General features: G+C 43.0%; 1 protein-coding gene and 6 non-coding genes across 11 annotated transcripts in view; 5 read left to right on the top strand and 2 right to left on the bottom strand.

Moving 5' to 3' along the window:
* CTC1 (CST telomere replication complex component 1) overlaps positions 1-10,091 on the bottom strand; it is a 62,872-nt gene extending 52,781 nt beyond the window's left edge. For 3 of the 5 annotated variants that reach the window (XM_033924419.1, XM_033924420.1, XM_033924422.1), the window contains exons 1-5: positions 9,914-10,089; positions 9,307-9,473; positions 7,038-7,284; positions 6,584-6,798; positions 5,137-5,278 (exon numbers count right to left, since the gene is read on the bottom strand). In XM_033924419.1, the coding sequence (XP_033780310.1) occupies positions 5,137-5,278; positions 6,584-6,798; positions 7,038-7,284; positions 9,307-9,473; positions 9,914-9,979 (837 nt within the window). In that variant the 5' untranslated portion in view covers positions 9,980-10,089. Of the gene's footprint in view, positions 1-5,136; positions 5,279-6,583; positions 6,799-7,037; positions 7,285-9,306; positions 9,474-9,913 lie in introns of all 5 variants that reach the window. The other 2 variants (XM_033924423.1, XM_033924421.1) reach the window with 2 other exon arrangements.
* A 1,244-nt stretch (positions 10,092-11,335) lies between these two features.
* TRNAG-UCC lies at positions 11,336-11,407 on the top strand. Its single transcript has one exon. It is a non-coding gene; the product is annotated as a tRNA-Gly (tRNA).
* Positions 11,408-12,087: 680 nt separating this feature from the next.
* Positions 12,088-12,159, bottom strand: TRNAA-UGC. The gene has a single exon. It is a non-coding gene; the product is annotated as a tRNA-Ala (tRNA).
* Positions 12,160-12,846: 687 nt separating this feature from the next.
* On the top strand, positions 12,847-12,920 carry TRNAI-AAU. Its single transcript has one exon. It is a non-coding gene; the product is annotated as a tRNA-Ile (tRNA).
* A 5,204-nt stretch (positions 12,921-18,124) lies between these two features.
* Positions 18,125-18,210, top strand: TRNAR-UCU. The gene is given in 2 exon segments: positions 18,125-18,161; positions 18,175-18,210. It is a non-coding gene; the product is annotated as a tRNA-Arg (tRNA).
* Positions 18,211-18,303: 93 nt separating this feature from the next.
* On the top strand, positions 18,304-18,389 carry TRNAR-UCU. Its single transcript is given in 2 exon segments — positions 18,304-18,340; positions 18,354-18,389. It is a non-coding gene; the product is annotated as a tRNA-Arg (tRNA).
* Positions 18,390-18,481: 92 nt separating this feature from the next.
* Positions 18,482-18,567, top strand: TRNAR-UCU. Its single transcript is given in 2 exon segments — positions 18,482-18,518; positions 18,532-18,567. It is a non-coding gene; the product is annotated as a tRNA-Arg (tRNA).
* The last annotated feature ends 1,474 nt before the right edge of the window (positions 18,568-20,041 follow it).

The following is a 20,041-nucleotide window of genomic DNA, read 5'->3' as shown; positions in this document are numbered from 1 at the left end:
AATGAGAAGAAGAGGAAAGAAGAAACCGGACAAGAAAGGCAGAAAAAACTTTCTATTTGTTTTCTTTTTTGCTTTAGGATAAAGTAGTATATTAGTTGTGTTGATAAAACATTTATAAACAAAGCCCTGCTCTTCCTCTACTTCGGCAGTGAGAACTTTGATCTATAAAAGGACAATTGTACAGAATATTGTTTTCTTTTTATACTTCAATAAAATAAGTTCAGCATAAAACTATTCGAGGCTTGTGCAAAAGGGATCAGATGGTTTGCGGGGATGGGGGCGGAGACAGGGATCGAGCTCGCGGGGACAGGACAGGGACAAATTTTTCCCCCGTGTCATTCTCTAGTTCATAATCAATTTCGTCAAATCAAAACTTCAGCCAATGCATTGCCTTACTTACACTGGAGCACGACTAGAAACGGTCTCTGCCAGAGCCTATCTACCAGAAGAGCGTCATCAAGTAATCATGACCCTGACAGTAAATGCAATAAGCAGCTGAGCTTCCAGCACGTGAAGTTTTGTGCCTCCTAGGCCACATGGTGGTATCCCTTGCTCTAGTTCCACAGGCCGGGCTCCACACGCATCCCCTATAATTACATCTCAAACCCAACTGGACAGAGTATTCACTTGTTGGCAACAGTGATTCCTCTGCCATCCAAGGTCAAAGATTCTCTCTCTGTCCTTCAAACAAGGATGCCCATTCCAGTCTCCACCTCCTCTATGCACCATCACCACAGATGCCTTAAACAAGGGTTGGGGAGCACACCTCAATCACCTCCAGAGAGGTCAACTTTCACTGAAATCTGGAACTTCAGCAATCAATCCTGTGTGTACCTAGTATTCTTCCCTACGACCTGCCCCTCATGCAGTCGCCAGATATGCGTGTTCCATTCCATGGAATCTCAATCTGCTCTATGCTTTCCCACCGACTCCATTAATCTCCAAAGTTCTTCAAAAGGTCATCAGACAGCGCTCACCTAATTCTCATTGCATCTCACTGGCCCAGACAAATCTGATATCTGATACTCCTGGACCTCCTCAAGGCTCCAGCATTTCTGTTAGGGGACCATCCGTCTCTTCTATCCCAGCACAACGGTGGTCTGTTACATCCCAATCTTCGCAGTCTCAACCTCACGGCATGGAGATTGAATGGACAGTCCTTGCTGACATCCCTGTCTCTTCATCAGTAAAGGAAGTTCTCCTGGTAGGAAGATGACCATCTACAAGGAAATCTTATCCGTTAAAGCGGAAGCGTTTTTCCCTATGGGCACAATCACAAGCTCAAGATCCGTTCCGCTGCCCGATTGATCACATTTTAACCTACTTGCTACACTTATCAGATTCGGGACTCAAGTCCAATTCAGTATGACTCCATCTTTCAACCATCTCTGCAAACTATTCCTTACTGGATGGGAAACCAATCTCACAAAATCCTTCAGTTTCTCAATATGGTTTGGGACCATTTGATAAAAGATCTGTTTGAACCTTTGGGGTCTGTTACATGACCTTTTCTTACCTGGAAAACAGCATTTCTTGTAGCTCTTACATCAGCAAGAAGAATCAGCAAATTGCAAGCATTAGTCACTTATGCTCAGCTCCATATCTTCAATTTTTTCTTCATAAAGTGCTACTACGCACTCATCCAAAGCTTCTTAAAAAAGTAGCAACAGACTTCCGTATCAATCAGTCTATAACACTGGTCTCAAACTCCAACCCTTTCCAGGGCCACATTTTGGATTTGTAGGTACTTGGAGGGCCTCAGAAAAAATAGCTAATGTCTTATTAAAGAAATGACAATTTTGCATGAGGTAAAACTCTTTATAGTTTATAAATCTTTCCTTTTGGCTAAGTCTTAATAGTAATATTGTAATTTATAGCCAAAGAGACATATGATCAAGAAACAGTTTTATTTTACTTTTCTGATTATGATAAACATACCGAGGGCCTTGAAATAGTACCTGGCGGGCCGCATGTGGCCCCCGGGCCGCAAGTTTGAGACCACTGGTCTATAATATTACCAGCGTTTTTTTTTCCTCCTCCACATTCTTCTTTAGTGGAACAAAGTCTTTACACACTGGATTTGCAAGAGGGCACTTTTGTTTTACGTGGACAAACCTGCACGTATCCGTACTACTAATCAACTTTTTGTCTCCTTCAACTTAGCTACTTGTGGAAATGCAGTATTTAAACAGACTATATCTTCATGGATTGCTATTTGCATCTCTCTTTGCTATGCTAAAGCTTGCTTAGCTCCTCCAGGACAGATTGGGGCACATCAAGTGAGCGTAATGTGACCAGAAGTCCCGTTTTGAACGGGACTGTCCCATTTTTCCCACGCACAGCTTCGGGATGCCGAAATGCCCCGTTTTCAGAAGAAGCGGGACAGGCGAGCTAAAAACGGGCTGCCGCCGCCTATTTCTCCAAGCCACCGCCGCACTAATGGATCATCTTCGCACAGCGACTGCACAAGCCTTCCCCCCCCCTTGCCATCAATTTTGACATCAGAGAGGACGTTCCGGGGGAGGGGGTCCTGTCCCGTTTTGAGGACAAAAATAAATGGTCACGTTAAGTACGCACTTAAGATCCGTCCCAATTCACAATATCTGCAGAACAGCTTGGTCCTCTGTTCACACATTCACTAAGCACTATTGTTTGGGTCCAAGTTCAGCGCAAGATACGCAGTTTGTCCAGTCGGTCCTCCGAAATTTATTTGCGCTGTACGTTTTTCTCTCCACCCATCTCAGTGCTCAGCCAGGGACTCAACAGCAAGTGGGGCTGCATATCCCCTGCTTGTCGCCGGAGAAAGCAACGTTGCTTACCTGTAACTGGTGTTCTCCGTAGACCGCAGGGGAATGCAGCTGCACTTGCCCATCATCCCCTCTTACCAGATAGTACCATAAGCTGAGAGATGAGAGGCAGAGTCCCAGAGGCAAGGTAGAAAAAAAAAACAACAACTATCTACCGTTTCTAGGGGTGGCTGCATTCCCCTGCTGTCTACGAAGAACCTCTGTTACAGGTAAACAACTCTGCTTTCATTAACATATCTTTCTGAGTACAGAGGGCATCAGCATTAGAGAATGACACGGTGACAAAATTCATCACCGTTCCCGTCCCCGCGCATAACAGCGGGAAATAATCCCATGTCATTTTCTAGTGTCTATTTCGACCTCGGTCCTTCTACACCAGCATTCTTTAAAGCAAAGCTTGCGGGTCAAGTGGTTGTGCCCAATTATACTCTGATTCTTCCCTCTCTCCTTAAAGAATGGCATGAAGATGGTTTCCCGCGGTTATCCACGGGGACGGGAACGGTAATGAATTTTGTCACCGTGTCATTCTCTAATCAGCATCTTACCTGCACCAGATTTTAATAAGAGAAATTCTTTTCTACGCTTTTGCGTGTCTCTTGCCAAGTCAGGAAACATTTGTATCTTAAAGTCATAAGAACATAAGAAACGCCTTCACCGGATCAGACCTAGGTCCATCTAGTCCGGCGATCCGCACACGCGGAGGCCCAGTTAGGTGCTCCCTGTTGGAGACCCGGATTTCCCGTATCCCCCGATATGATTTGCAAGAAGGTGTGCATCCAACTTGTGCTTGAAACCCTGTACCCTAGTCTCTGCCACAAGCTCCTCTGGGAGAGCATTCCACTCGCTGTGTGAAACAGAACTTCCTGACATTTGTCCTGAACCTGCTGCCACAGTTTCAGGCTATGACCTCTTGTCCGTGTCACATCTGAAAATGTCAGTAATGCTTCTTCCTGGTCTATTATGTCAAATCCTTTTAATATTTTAAAAATCCAAAAACTTTTTTTCTTTGTTTTTAAAGAAAAGTCTCAAGAGCCAATTTTTATCCAAAGTAAGAGCTAAAGTCACTATTAATGTTGCTGGTATAGCACTTTCCTTATCTAATAGCTCAAGTAAAGCTGATACATCGAGTGGACCTTGGTTTCTTTCCTGTTGTTGATTTTTATTTTTATTTGGCAAGTAATAAATCTGTGTGAATTTATTAAAATCTGGAGTTTTAGCTCTTGGGGCAACTTTCTATCTTCGTCACCCATGCAAGTGCATAATACAGTATAATTCTCAGAAATATGTTTTCTTTGAGCCACTTCAGCTGACGGCTTTTCTTTCTTTATCCCGCCTGGAGAAGGAAAAGAAATGAGGGCTTTAAAATGTATTAGACACCTGTACATCAGTTAATCGTGTATCACGCTTCTTATGTTAATTTTTCCTTATTATTCCATTTATATTACATCTTGGATCTTATTGTGGACTTGCTTCGATTAAGCAATATTTACTTTTCTATATATTTGGGGAAAAATTTTATTTGTTTTAAATCGCTTTCTGTACAAGTTTAATCTTAAACTAAACTATACCTTAAGTTTGTATACCGCGCATCATCTCCATAAAGACAGCTCGGCACGGTTTACAGGTAATTCAATAAATGAGGGAAGGACATAATAAGAAATTAGAGGTTATGAAGAGGATAGCTAGCTTTACATTTTAAATAGATAGCTTTACGTTTTGGAGAAAAGCCAGGTTTTCAGATGCTTTCAGAATAATTGGAATGAGCCCAGGTTCCGCAGCGGGGCAGGGAGGTTATTCCAAAGCTCATTGAATTTGAAGAAAAGGGATTTCCCTAATTTAACCTGAATACATGACGCCTTTTAACGAGGGGAATGATAGTTTGAGTATGTGGGCGGATCTGGTAGTGTCAGGTCTCGAAGAATTCCAGGATAGTGGGATTAGGGGAGGAAGAATGCCATGTAGGATCTTGAAGATTAGGCAGGTACATTTAAAGTGAATCCTAGAAATCACCGGAAGCCAGTGAAGTTTTGGCAGAAGCAGGGAAACGTGGTCAAATTTGCTTTTTGCGAAGATCAACCTGGCCGCAGTGTTCTGGATCCGCTGAAGTCTTTGAAGATTTTTCTTGGTTAGACTTAGATAGATGGAATTACAATAGTCCAGTCTGAAAAGAATGATTGATTGTACAAGGACAGCAAAATGTTGCTGGCGGAAGCAGGATCTCACTTTCCTCAGCATGTGAAGACTAAAAAAACATTTTTTTTACCAGAGAGTAAATCTTGAATTGTAAATTTGGAAACAAATAAATAAATAAATAAATAAAGCATCTTACTTGCACCATGACTGGGACACAGTGGCCTGTTGAAAAACACTTCAAGAAAAGGGTAAAAAAAACGCATCCCCGGATATCCAGAAGAGAGCTATATCTGCTCAGCTCTCCAGCCACATTCACTGGAGGGATCCTGCCCTCTGCCCTGTAAGGAGAGGAGGGAAATAAAGTCAGTGGCGCTCTTTCGCGTGTCCCCTTCCCTTTCCACGTACCTTTTGTAACGTCTCTGGCATGAGCGACATGCCCACGTCGGTGTCGACTCGCCCTTTGGTGTCGCTTCCTAAGCGCGCGTCACGGAAGTGAGGTCAGAGAGCACGCTGATGCAGACGCAGGCGGCAACCTCATGCCAGGAAAGTAAAAAAAAGGTATGGGGGAAGGCAAGGGGCGTGTGCGACAAGGAGAGGAATGGGGGGGCGAGAGGAGGAGGGGTGCCATGCCCTTAACAAGACAGCACCCAGGGCAGACTGCCTCCCCCGTCCCTCTTACTATGCCACTGGTTGCACAGGGAGGCCAGTACAGGCTGAACTGTCACTGCAAACAGCATATAGTAACATAGTAGATGACTGCAGATAAAGACCCAAATGGTCCATCCAGTCTGCCCAACCTGATTCAATTTAAATTTTTCTTCTTAGCTATTTCTGGGCAAGAATCCAAAGCTCTGTCCGGTACTGTGCTTGGGTTCCAACTGCTGAAATCTCCATCAAAACCTACTCCAGCCCATCTACACCCTCCCAGCCATTGAAGCCCTCCCCAGCCCATCCTCCACCAAAAGGCCATATACAGACACAGACCATGCAAGTCTGCCCAGTACTGGCCTTAGTTCAATATTTAATATTATTTCATTGCCTGTTAGCGTATTTCCCCACATATAGGCCGCAAAAAAATGCCTATACAAGTTTTAAAACTGGTAGATAAGCCGCCCCATTGTATTAGCCGCGGCTTATCTACCAGTAACTGGGGCAGCCTTCACAGTTTTTAAAAATCATTCCCCCCACCTTCCCTCCCTTGCTGGACGGCCTGAATCACTGCCGCCTCGAATCGCAGCCAGCGGTGCAGGGCAGGAGAGATCATTTCGATCTCCATCCCGGTCCCGCGCTGCTTCCTTTGCCATCAGATCTCACAGGTGCGAGTCTCACGAAAACTGAACTGACAGCATCGTGCCAATGCAGGAAGCAGCGCGGGGCCAGGATAGAGATCGAAAAGATCTCTCCTGCCCTGCACCGCTGGCTGCGATTCAAGGCCCCAGCAATTCAGGCCGTCCAGCAAGGGAGCTAAGGATGGGAGAGAGATGATTTTTAAAACTTGTATAGGCCGCCCCAGTTTTGCAAGCCGCACCCACTGGGCTGGATTGCAAAACCCATATATAGGTCGCGGCCTATATATGGGGAAATATGGTGTTACCATGGCTAGGTATTCAGCTGGAAACATGATTCTGTATTTCTGTCCTTACCGTGTGTGGAGAAGCTGTGCCGCAGCATGTGGATACAGGACCCTAATGGGCTGCTCATCACTGGATATCAACCGCTCTGGTTTGGGGAACATTGATATGGGAGGAGACAGAATCTCCAGATACCCTCCAGAGGAGCCCCGAGCAGACGCAGGAAGGTACGACCAGCCAGGAAAAAGGAGTAACTGATCCAGCAAATCCAGAGAGAAGTGCAACATCTGATGACCAAGAGAGAGAAAAAGTACTGTGCTAAACCCCTTGAAAAAACTCTACCGCCATCCTATCATCTGGTTCTCAGCAGGGACCTTCACCTGCTGAGCCCCCCTCCACCCATTTTCCCTCCAGTTCTCATCAGGGATCCTTCCCCCACAAGGTCTCCACTCCTTCAAAAGGTCTGTCTTAGCTCACGCAGGAAGAATTAGTGAGGATCTCCCATCCCTGTCCCTCCTTTGCATACCTCACAAGGCATTGCGCTTCTGTTGTCTCTGACATAGAGACTCCCATCCACCCGACTAGCCCTCTCCTTTGAGGCCTGATCTGTCAAGTAGCCAATCAGGATCAAGCGTGCCCGTGGCAGGGCCTTCTGATTGGGCAAGAGAGCTTCCCCCTGACGGGTCCATTTGTTGTACTGTTCAGTGCTCCAGAAAAGATGGCTGCAGCAGGGGCTGCGCTGCTGGGACCTCAGCTCAGAGATGGAGACAAAGCTAAAAGGAAAGACAAGGGTATCGAGCATAATAAATCTCAGCCAATCATAGCATTCAGCAATATTCCAGTCCTCTCATCCACTGTAAGAATGTCATCTTGAATGCATCGCTTGTCCCTGTATTTCACCTCTTTCTGTTTAAGGTGTTCCTTGTCATTTATAGTGAGTTAAGCAGGGCTGTGGGATACCAAATCAATGATCAAGAGTCAGAAATGCTGTTAGCCTCCTTATTCAATGTTTTTTTTGGGGGGGGTTATCTTTCATGCTAAGCTCTCAGCTGTCTCTGCCACTCCATCTGATGGGCTGCCAAGAGATAGTGAAAGGATCCTAACTAACCTCTGGGCTGGTAGATATGGCTACAATAGGAGCCTCTATCTTCCAACCAGTGGTGTTCAAAAGAGGCACATCTCACCTGTCTGCTACCTGATCTAGATCCACCCTGATATGGCAGAACAAAATACCTGTTCCATCTATGGACCTGCAATTCCGTCTTTCCGAGAAAAGCCCAAAGATCTAGTGGAGATATGGAAGGTCCCCCTCCCCCAAGTCTAGAGTTACGGTAGGGCAAAAACCAGAACCAGATTTGTTTATAAGAACTAATGTGGGACAGGCAGACAAGCTAAATCTCCCATATTTGGTAAGCGTCTCTGGCTTTGGAACTCTCTCCAAATGCAGCTAGAGCAGTGGATAAGAAGCAAGCCAACCTCTCTATGCTAGAAGGGAAGAAGGAATGTGTACGAGAAAGGGAAGCTGGGGATACGTTAAACAGAAAAGGGAAATGACACAGAAAGAGTTAGTACTGTCACCAGGGAAGTTCACACACCCCACCAGCACATACACCCCTCCAAATAACTATGGGGAGCAGGCGTGTAGGTTCAGGAACAAACCAGTTAAGAGGGTAGAGGAATGCATGGTTTCATCTAGATTCCTGCATAACCCCCAACCTCCACCCAATTTGGTACTTACCCTGCCCCATCCATTATGATGCCCTTGGGTAGGGTAAAAAGAAAAAAAGAAAATGACACAATAGAAATGTGGCTTAAGAATGAGATAAGCAAAAGAAAAAAAGGAAGTGTCACCAAGAATGAAAAAGCAAACAGATGAGAAGATAAGGAAGGGAAAGAGCAAAGAAATTTTTCTGTGAAAGGAATGTAGAAACACCAAGAATGAACAGATTGATAAAAATGAAAATAAAATGCATAAATCCATCACTAAAAACAGCTATGAAAAAACTGAGAAAGATCAGGAGAAAGGATAAGAGGAATATAATAAGAAGCAGTTCTAAAGGACTAGCAAGATTTGTAAAATGAACAGCAGAGATCATGCTTTATCAGTGAGCATCAGACAAAATAACCACGTTATTTAGGTCAAGAAACAAGAGTGTTGTCATCAATGTAAAGAATATGCTTTTCTAGAAGGGAAGCTAGGCATACTACACACAGAGCCTCACTCATTTTCAGAAAATGCTCTCTCTTCAGCAGCAAATCAGTCAGGCAGTAGAAGCCAACCGAATTTCAGTTTTGATTTGGCACTGAAACTAGCCTGAAAGTTAGCTTTGTCCATGTTTAAGTTTTAGCCATAAGTGCTGAAACCAAACTCCCCCCTCCCCCAAATAAAAGTGGTGACCATTCCCTTCTTACCCTATCCACCCCCCTCCCCTGACCAAAAGTGATGCTCTTCCACCATCCATAGGCTTACCCCAAGCCTATCTCAGAAGCCCTGATAATCTAATGGCCTATTCAGGGCAGGAGAGATCCCCAATTGTGCCTTCCCCATGCTGGCACAATATTTAAAATGGCTGCTGGGACCTCCTGCACAGTTTTGCAGGGGGCTTGGGGCCACTTTTGTCAAGGGGGACTGTGCTGCCCTGGATTCAGTTTTGGCTTTAACTGTGCAGAGAATTTCAGCTGCAGATTAGGTTTCGGCCAAAAATGGGAAAAAAAACCCAAACCAACCAACCACCCGGTTTTGATCACTAGGGTACTTAGGGCCAGGTCTTACTACCCTCCAGCTGATTCCTCACCTGTAGCTGACAGGCAGCCCCAGCCAACCCTCTTCCTGCTTCCCACTTTTACAAAGGCATCGAATAATTCCTTCCCTGAACTGTTTTGTGTCTTCTGTTTGCCTGGTGCCTTCAGTGAACAGCCACTGGGTAGCAAAGGTGCAACCGGTCTGCAGCCAGCACTCTTCCTGCAGGAAAAGGGAATTGACAGGTAAAGGTGACCAACTGAATCCAATTTCAACAAGCAGAATGTGTCCTGTTTTATTGTCTAACTCTGCCCTCTACGTGCATCCTGGGACTTGTAGTCCTTAGTTTGGCGGTAGCAATCAAAACTACAACTCCCAGAATGTCATGATGCTAAAACTAGGCTTAGGATAATCTAGAAAACATATAATTATTCTCACAAAGTGTTCGAAAAGGAGGCTAAGCTCCCAAGCCAGTCTATGTAGTTCTGCCATAATTCCACGGTGGCGATTAGAATTCCCAGAACTTTTGCCCCTCGGTGCATGCTGGGAGTTGTAGTTCCAGCGCTCTGCCAGAAACCCAGCACTCTAGAGCGTTCGGCAAAAGCGCAAAACCCTGCCTGCTTTCACGGCTCCGGCAAGAGGCGGACCCCGACTTCTCTTACCGTGCTGGGCGGGCTGCGCGGTCCCGCTGAAAGCGCACAAGAAGCAATCCCCTCCATCTCCGCCATGCTGCCCCAAGTAACTTCCGCCGGAAGCGCAGACAGAGGCGAAGGGAAGGTTCACCGTGTGACGCCCTCCGTCACGTACGTTACGCACGCCTTGCGCACGCGGAGACTGGACGCTGTTACCGATTTTCCATTAGGGGGCGTCCCCTTTCCCTTTGCTTGCTATGAGTGCAGCCGTGCATGGAATAGTGTGATTGCAGCGCTACTCACTTTTATACAGATATATTTATTTGGTTAACTTAATACATTTCTTTGACTAGCTTTGGGGATGTTGCAAATGTGTCTTGCTGTTCAAATGTATTTCTCAATCTTTATACACATCCAGAAAAAGGGAGGGGAGGGGTTTCTTGTATCATATATCATACATAAGTCTACAAGTGCTTTGTGGGATATTATTGATATGTATTTTGTCGCACTTCCTGTAAGAGGTTTTTTATAAAATCAATAAAATAAACACTTTCAACAGTGATTAATATTGTAATGTGCAGCAGTGTAATATAAGGACAGCATAGGCTATTAAATGACTGAACATGAAGGAAAAAGCCTCAGACAAGGGCCCTCCCACCTCCACCAAAGTGGTTTACTAAAGGTGGTCGATTGGTCACTTCATCGGCAAAAAAAAACTTCAATGAAATAAAAGCTTTATGCTGTGCTTTGCTAATGAAAAACCACTTTTAGTAAACCACTTTGGTGGAGGTGGGAGGGCCCTTGTCTGAGGCTTTTTCCTTCATTTTCAGTCATTTAATAGCCTATGCTGTCCTTATATTACACTACTGGACATTACAGTATTAATCACTATTGAAAGTGTTTATTATTTTATACAATTTGTTTTCATGACATCTGAGTCATTTGTGTTTATAAAATCAATAAACAGTTATAAACATGAACACATGCCGGTGAAAAAGTACTTGTAGTTTTCCTTAATCGTACTTTAATTATTAATAAGAAAAACTCAGGACAGTATTATGAAGACAGGGCAAGAAAGAAGAGGCTGCGGCAAACGAAAGGAAGGGGATTACTAGTTTTAGTCTCATGCACAAATGCTGCTTTAAATAGACTTGTCAATGCCTTGAACTTACATCAAGAATTCTGTGATTATACTTACAAGCTGCTGAATTTATCAAATCTAGAGGGGAGAGAGGAACAAAACACGGGGGGAGGTGCAAACAATTTTCCACTTTTTCTGCGATTTTCAGGAGGAAATCATTTATGGATGGGCAGATTAGATGGGCCATTTGGCCTTTATCTGCCATCATGTATCTATGTTTCTATGAACCAAATCGACTGCGCATACAAAAAAAAAAGGCAAATATGCTATAGAAACCACATAAGTGAGAGTCGAAAGTTTGCAAATAGAAAGCGTTGGTGGTATAGTGGTGAGCATAGCTGCCTTCCAAGCAGTTGACCCGGGTTCGATTCCCGGCCAACGCAGTACACATTTTTATTCATTTTCTTACCTAAATAGTTATTTAATTCATTTTCTCTCCTGTTGTAATAAGAAGTGGATTTCCCGTCTTTATATTTTTAACTTGAAAAAGTGATTCTTGTCATGCAAATATTAAAATCTTTATATATTTTATAAAGCATATGGATCTGTATATATGTGTGAGCAGGCAGGAATGCGTACATGATTTTTGTCAATCAAATATTAAAATTATGTTAGAATGAGTGTGTGTGACAGAGAGATAGAAAATGTAATAACAGATAATATTATTTTATTTCCATATTTTGCATTTTTATTCTTTCCAAAACAATAGAAGTTGCAACATATTATAAAAATTCATTAAAATGCATTGCAAACCACAACAATAGAACTGGGAAGAATTATATGAAAGGGTCCAGATGTCTTATCTGATAAAATAACCGCAAAAAATATCTAACACAACAGGAATAAACTTGGTATGAAGGGAAAACTCAGTACAAAAAAAAAAGATTCAGCTAAGATAGAACCTAATATGCAAATTGGGTTTGTTGTATTCCATCTTTTCTGAGAAAACATTAAACTGAGGCATAATATTTTGTTTCTCCATTCCTTTTCGGAATATATCAGCTGTTCTGGAAATGTCGACCTTTTGTCACCACATATTTTCTTATTCAGCAAAATAAAAGTGTGGAGATGCCGGGGATCGAACCCGGGGCCTCATACATGCAAAGCATGCGCTCTACCACTGAGCTACATCCCCAACTGTAAACTGCGATCTCCCATCTAAGGTATTACTTTACTTCACTGTATTCATGCATGCATTACAGAATGTCTGTTCATTCTAGCAATTTTTGTTTATATTCTTTATGATTTTTATTTCTATTGCTTCCTGTCTCTTACAACTATCTGGTTGTATTAAACTCAAAAGTCAATGGAGCCTCCTGTAAAGGTTTGAATGTTGCTTATAGCTTCAGAAGTCATCCAAAAAAGTAAAATAAAACTGGCAAGGTTAACAAACAAGAGATATAAATTATTATACACTTGTTGTGAGATGTAAAAATGAATAAAGATTTTTTTGAGATATAAATTACCCTTATTGATTGGGATGGTGTTTCCTGAGATGCTAAGGAGACAGAACTCCAAATGCTATGAACTATAAGAATTGCCATACTGGGTGAGACCTCAGTCTCCATTTTCCACGGCAGAAACCCAAATGGCTGCAACATCCCAGAACAATCAGTGACTTCCCCTAATAAAAGCACATGCTGTGTTGGCCAGGAATCAAGCCCAGTTATGCTTACTACTATGCCACCAATGCCATTATTGTCGTTGAATAAAATGTTTCTGCATGTGGAGACTGTAAATTCTCATATCGGATACAGTATATGGGATAAATATACCAGACATAGAGTTCTAAATAATTTGGATTCAAACCTAGCCTCCAGCTGGCCGGTTAGCTCAGTTGGTTAGAGCGTGGTGCTAATAACGCCAAGGTCGCGGGTTCGATCCCCGTACGGGCCAGGTCCTGCAATTTTATATAATAAAATACTACTTTTCACGTATTTATTTTTGTCCTGTGAAGGGAAGGGCGTTAATTAAAAGGTTGAATTGTTGAGTTACATTTTTTTTTTTCGTCAGCCTGCATTTCCTGGTTGCAGACTAGGAAAGTGCTTTTCATTTTTGCTTAAGAATAAAGATTTGGGGGGGAAAAAAAAGAGAAAGGGAGAAATAAACTTAAGAATCAGACAGAGGAGAGGGAAGAGAGGATGGTAAGGAAGAAGAGACAGTTAAAGAGAACAAAGAGGAGAGATGCAGATAAAGGAGAATTGGAGTTTCTTGACTCTCCTCATGGTGAAAAGTGAAATGTAACTCTATAGGGTCTAGGCTTGCTCATTATGCAGGGTGATGGGGGAACACTAAAGCAGTGATTTCAGGGAGCCAAAGAGAGACGCATGACCAACATCTGTCTGAAGATGACGGTCCTCTCCTTTGGTGCACTAACATAGTAACATACATAGTAACATAGTAGATGATAATAATAATAATAATTTATTTCTTATATCGTGAAGTTCGAAGCGGTTTACAATAAAGATACATTTTGACAGTACATGGGATACAAGTGGGTTACAGTAAAGATACATTTTGTCAGTACATGGGATACAAGTGGATTACAATACAAGTGGTTTACTATAAAGATGCATTTTGTCAGTGCATGGGATACAGGTGGGTTACAATAAAGATACATTTTGTCAGTACATGGGGTACAAACGGTTTACAATAAAGATACGTTTAGTCAGTACATGGGATGCAAGTGGTTTACAATAAAGATACATTTTGTCAGTACAAGGGATACAAGTGGGTTACAGTAAAGATACATTTTGTCAGTACATGGGATACAAGTGGATTACAATAAAGATACTTTTTGTCAGTACATGGGATACAAGTGGATTACAATACAAGTGGTTTACTATAAAGATACATTATGTCAGTACATGAGATTCAAGGTGGAAAGTATAAGTTAGTTTCAGACCTTGGATTTGGGGGCGAGGTGTGGAATAGGGTCGTGGCGAGGAAGATTGTTTAACAAATTTAGAATTTGTTAAACAATCGAGTTTTCAGGGATTTTCTAAAGTCTGCGTATGTAGTGGCCTCAAGTATGGGCTTTCCAAGCCATGTGTTCAGCCTAGCTGCCTGGAATGATAACATTCTATCTAGAAACTTTTTGTATTGATAATATTTCAAGGAGGGGTAATTAAATAGGTTTGTTCTGCGAGTGCTCTTGTTGGACTCGTTGGGGGAGAACTGGGAGATTAGGTAAGTTGGAAGAATGATGGCAGATAAAGACCCGAATGGTCCATCCAGTCTGCCCAGTGCTTATTAAATACTAAGAAGCCCATAGGTATGAAATAGGCTTCTTAGCATTTAGCAGGAGCTAATCCTTAGTGTGTGCTAAATTCATTAACACGCCTTAAGTATACAGAGCACTTTTTTTTACACCTGAGCATTAGATCCCTTCTTTGTTGCAATTCTGTAATTCTGTAGTTTCATTAAAAAAAAAAAAAAAAAGAATGGGGGTAGGGAAGGGGGAAAAGGGGAATAGTGGGGGGGGGGGGGTTGAAATAGGTCATATGGAAATATATTTTGGGAGGAATGATAGAAATATGTATGGAAATATCATAAATGTGAATTTAATCATAATGCATATCTATTTGTTTTATATTATTGTATATTTATTTGTTTCTTTCAATAAAATGTTATAACATAAAAGGATGAAAAGGGGGAATAGGATTTGTCTTATAAAATATTTGGAGGAATGATAGTATTTAATGGAATATATGGATTTGAATTTTCAAAATTTGTGAAATTATTTGTAATTACTTTGTTCCTTCAATAAAAATGTTTGAAAGTATTTTTTTTTTTAATGTAGGATACTTTTTGAATTCTTCCCAACTTAGCTCAGTGATTAACAGAACAGTGGAATTGTATATTATTTGAATGATTTCCTGTACACTTGTAAAATTTAAAATGAATAAAGATTTTAAAAAAACAACAAAAAAACAAAAAAAAAAAACAGAACAGGTTGGGACTTGGGGCCAGATTCACTAAGCCAGACCCGATTCACTAATCTTCTGGCCAATCCTGTCTGCACTAGAGGTCTGCATGGGAATGGGGATTGTGGGAATCCCGCAGGTCCTGCGGGGGTCCTCGCGGGAATCCCCCCTAACCCATGGGACTCCCACGGGGACCCCCCTCTGGCCCACAGGACTCCCACGGGGACTCCCTTCTAGCCAACAGGACTCCCACGGGGATGGAAGGCTTTGGAAGCAGGGTTCATCCATATAATATAATGGACACGTCAGTCTTAGTAAAAGAGGGGGTTTATAAGTTAATTACCTGAACAGAAAACAAAAAAAGGGTTCCACCAAAGAGATTCCACAAGGAAAACAGCAGCGCAAACACAAAAGAAACTGTGGAATTGCTGCTTTTTATGGGGACGGGCGGGGATGGAGGTAATTCCTTGCAGGGATGGGTGGGGATGGAGAGGATCCTGATGGGGACGGGTGGGGACGGAGAGGATCCTGGCGGGGATGGGTGGGATTTCTGTCCACGCGCAACTCTCTAGTCTACACCCGATCCAACCCGCACATGCAAATGAGGGGAAATGCATTCGGCAGCGATTCACTAAACAAACCGATTGGGCTGGCCGATCCAAACGTGAGCGACCGCTGAGGACCAGTTGCTCACGTTCTTGCCGACAAAAGCGCCTTGCTCTCTGCCGTCTCTGCTTCCCCAGTTCTCTGCCGCCCAGTGCAAAACCAGGATTCCCTCCGGTGACTGAACTCTCCGCTGCCTGCTCAGAAGCCCCCTCTGTGAACCCGTGTTTTGAACCCGTGGTTTAAAAGCAGGGCTGCATTACGGCGAAGGTGGATGGGGAGAGCGAGCGCTGCCGGCAACGGTCTTTTAAAGGCAAATTCTACAGGCAAAGAAGATGGTCTGCTCATGCGTCGGGATCACTCTCCAGCGATCAGTGCGGTCGGTTGGGGGGCATGAGGACGCGTCGTGAATCGGGCGCCCAGCCACCTCACGGATCGGATCGCCCATGGAGTGGACTTGATCCGTGAGGTTCGTGAATCTAGCCATTGGTTGGAAAGGCACTTTAAGTTCAGAAATGGGCCAGTCTGGACTGGAGGTGCCTGAGAAATACCCCTCCCCGTAAATAAATAAAATAAAAGTGACCCACCCACTGCATTTCTTTGGGAGGAGTTCCAGCTTCAGTATGAAAGTTAGAGAATGACACGGTGACAAAATTCATCACCGTTCCCGTCCCCGTGGATAACCGTGGGAAATAATCCCATGTCATTTTCTAGTGTCTATTTCAATCTCAATCCTTCTACACCAGCAATCTTCAAAGCAAAGCTCGAGGGTCAGTGGTTGTGGCCATTCATACTCTGATTCTTATGTGAGCCAAGGATAATGAAGCCATTGTGACATCACTGATGTGATTGGTTCTTAGGCACTGGTGGAATGAGGCACTATGACATCACAATATCTGCTCTGGATACCAGAGACTGTCATTCTGTAGTGTCTGTTTCAACCTCAGTCCTGCTACACCAGCATTATTCAAAGCAAAGCTTGAGGGTCAGTGGTTGTGGCCATTCATACTCTGATTCTTCCCTCTCTCCTTAAAGAATGACATGAAGATTGTTTACCGCGGTTATCCGCGGGGACGGGAACGGTGATGAATTTTATCACCGTGTCATTCTCTAATGAAAGTACAAACTCAAAGCATACAATAAAATATAGTAGTTAGAGAATTGCTCCTTTCAAACTGCCTCATTACTATTCTCAATTCTCCCTATTCCTCCAAAACTACCCCCTCCCAATGACTTTTCTCCCACTGATCCCACCATCCCCAATACACACAGTACACTGACTGGCTGATACAGACACACACAGAGAAGAGCTGGCATACTCCACACGCTTCCTCCATCAGACCCTGTGATAATTTATTCTCTTTTTGCTGCATTTTCTATCAGCATAAGGGTTTTAATATGGGAAAATCCACACTGGAGAAGACCATGGTCAGCATGTCGATGAAGGCAAATTTGCAGCAAAAGGAATTACTCCAGATGTTCCTGTTCTAGTCTCGTGAGACCACGGGATCTCAGCAGCACAGCTCTGCACGGGGCAGGAGTGACGGAAGATCACCAGGTAAAGTCCGGGGGGAGGGTCAGAGCCAGCCAAAAATTTATATGCGATTTTTCCCTATTCGCGGGCCGGCTCTGCCCCTAACCCCCGCAAATAGGGAGGGAGAAGTGTAAGTGTGCAAATAAGCTCCAGGAGCATGAATGTATTTTTTGGGCTGTTAATCAAGTTTCAAGTTTATTATAGAATTTGATTAATCGCCTATTCCAAATTCTAGGCGATGTACAAATCGATAAAAATGACAGAGTTAGGGGAAACAAACGTAACTAACAAAAAAACTAAATCTACTAAACATAATTTAAAAAACCCAACTTATACAAACATAATAAAACACAAGGAAAGGCTGGGAAAGAAATACAATCTGATTATAAAGAAAAACAATTAAGGTTAAAAACAATAGGAAAGAGAAAACTGTCAAAAGATAGAATGAGAGTCATAAGCAATTCATTTAGTCATTGAATGCATCTTTAGAAAGAAAACCCTTGAGTTTGCTCTTAAATTTTTCCAAGTTTTTTTTCCTCTCTTAAATAAATTGGAAGGGAATTCCATGTTTGAGAACTGTAATGGAAAAGATGGATTGCCGTCATGTGTTAATAATTTTAAGAGAGGGAATGACCAATAAGTATTGGTCATTCGACCTCAGTAATCTAGATGAAGTATAAGGAATCAAAACTTTATAAATAAAAGTTGGGGTTTTGAATGTCAGAGATTTAAAGGTGAGCAGACTTAATTTGTACATTATACGATGAGCAACTGGAAGTCAATGTGCTCATGGACAAATATCTACATAGAAAGTTTCTTGCCGCTTGATTGCTGATTTGAGATGTAATTAGTGCTTTTAAAGCATGTAGTGGCTCTGTAGCACATTGGACTTCTAGTTGGTAAAAGAAATTCAAAGGTTGTGGGTTCAAGTCCCACCTGAGTCGTTTGTTTTGCTGATGGACAAGTGTCTACATAGACAGTTTCTTGCCGCTTGATTGCTGATTTGAGATGTAATTAGTGCTTTTAAAACATGTAGTGGCTCTGTGGCGCAATGGATAGCGCATTGGACTTCTAGTTGGTTAAAGTGATTCAAAGGTTGTGGGTTCGAGTCCCACCTGAGTCATTTATGTTGCTGATGGATAAGTTTCTACATAGATAGTTTCTTGCTGCTTGATTGCTGATTTGAGATGTAATTAGTGCTTCTAAAGCATGTAGTGGCTCTGTGGCGCAATGGATAGCGCATTGGACTTCTAGTTGGTTAAAGAGATTCAAAGGTTGTGGGTTCGAGTCCCACCTGAGTCATTTATGTTGCTGATAGACACATTTCTACATAGATAGTTTCTTGCACTTGTTTGCTGATTTGAGATGTAATTAGTGCTTCTAAAGCATGTAGTGGCTCTGTGGCGCAATGGATAGTGCATTGGACTTCTAGTTGGTTAAAGAGATTCAAAGGTTGTGGGTTTGAGTCCCACCAGAGTCATGTATCAAGTTTATTATAGAATTTGATTAATTGCCTATTCCAAATTCTAGGCGATGTACAAATCGATAAAAACAACAGAGTTAGGGAGGAGAGAAGCTGATATGCACAGACAGGGAGAGGAACCTTGGGGTTATAGTGTCTGAAGATCTAAAGGCGAAAAAACAGTGTACAAGGCTGCTGCCAGAAAGATGCTGGGCTGTATAAAGAGAGGCGTAGTCAGTAGAAGGAAGAAGGTGTTGATGCCCCTGTACAGGTCATTGGTGAGGCCCCACTTGGAGTATTGTGTTCAGTTTTGGAGACCGTATCCGGCGAAAGACGTAAGAAGACTTGAGGCGGTCCAGAGGAGGGCGACGAAAATGATAGGAGGCTTGCGCCAGAAGACGTATGAGGAGAGACTGGAAGCCCTGAATATGTATACCCTAGAGGAAAGGAGAGACAGGGGAGATATGATTCAGACGTTCAAATACTTGAAGGGTATTAATGTAGAACAAAATCTTTTCCAGAGAAAGGAAAATGGTAAAAACCAGAGGACATAATTTGAGGTTGAGGGGTGGTAGATTCAGGGGCAATGTTAGGAAATTCTACTTTACAGAGAGGGTAGTGGATGCCTGGAATGCGCTCCCGAGAGAGGTGGTGGAGAGTAAAACTGTGACTGAATTCAAAGAAGCGTGGGATGAACACAGAAGATTTAGAATCAGAAAATAATATTAAATATTGAACTAGGCCAGTACTGGGCAGACTTGCATGATCTGTGTCTGTGTATGGCCGTTTGGTGGAGGATAGGCTGGGGAGGGCTTCAATGGCTGGGAGGGTGTAGATGGGCTGGAGTAAGTCTTAACAGAGATTTCGGCAGTTGGAACCCAAGCATAGTACCGGGTAAAGCTTTGGATTCTTGCCCAGAAATAGCTAAGAAGAAAAAAAATTTAAATTGAATCAGGTTGGGCAGACTGGATGGACCATTCGGGTCTTTATCGGCCGTCATCTACTATGTTACTATGTTACTATGAAACAAAAGTAACTAACAAAAAAAATTAAATCTACTAAACATAATAAAAAACCAAGTTATACAAGCATAATAAAACACAAGGAAAGGCTGGGAAAGAAATACAATCTGATTATAAAGAAAAACAATTAAGGTTAAAAACAATAGGACAGGGAAAGAGAAAACTGTCAAAAGATATAAAGATAAAATGAGAGTCATAAGCAATTCATTTAATTGGCCGAGGAGAGAAGGGGAGCAGGAAGCAGAGGAGACAGGCAGCGTTGGTGCCGAGCACTGAAGAAAGCAGGAGGACAGTAGGCTCGGGGTAGCGGCGAGAGTTCGCTCCGCCCCCCCCCCACGCGTCACAGGCAGCGCCGGACTCCCCCTTGAAAAGGGGAGGAGCCAGCGCAGCACACGCGGTGCCGAGGAGAGAAGGGGAGCAGGAAGCAGAGGAGACAGGCAGCGTTGGTGCCGAGCACTGAAGAAAGCAGG

The sequence above is a fragment of the Geotrypetes seraphini genome, chromosome 16 (genome assembly GCF_902459505.1).
Source record: "Geotrypetes seraphini chromosome 16, aGeoSer1.1, whole genome shotgun sequence".
NCBI classification, from domain to species: Eukaryota; Metazoa; Chordata; class Amphibia; order Gymnophiona; family Dermophiidae; genus Geotrypetes; species Geotrypetes seraphini.
This window is presented reverse-complemented; position numbering and strand designations above follow the sequence as displayed.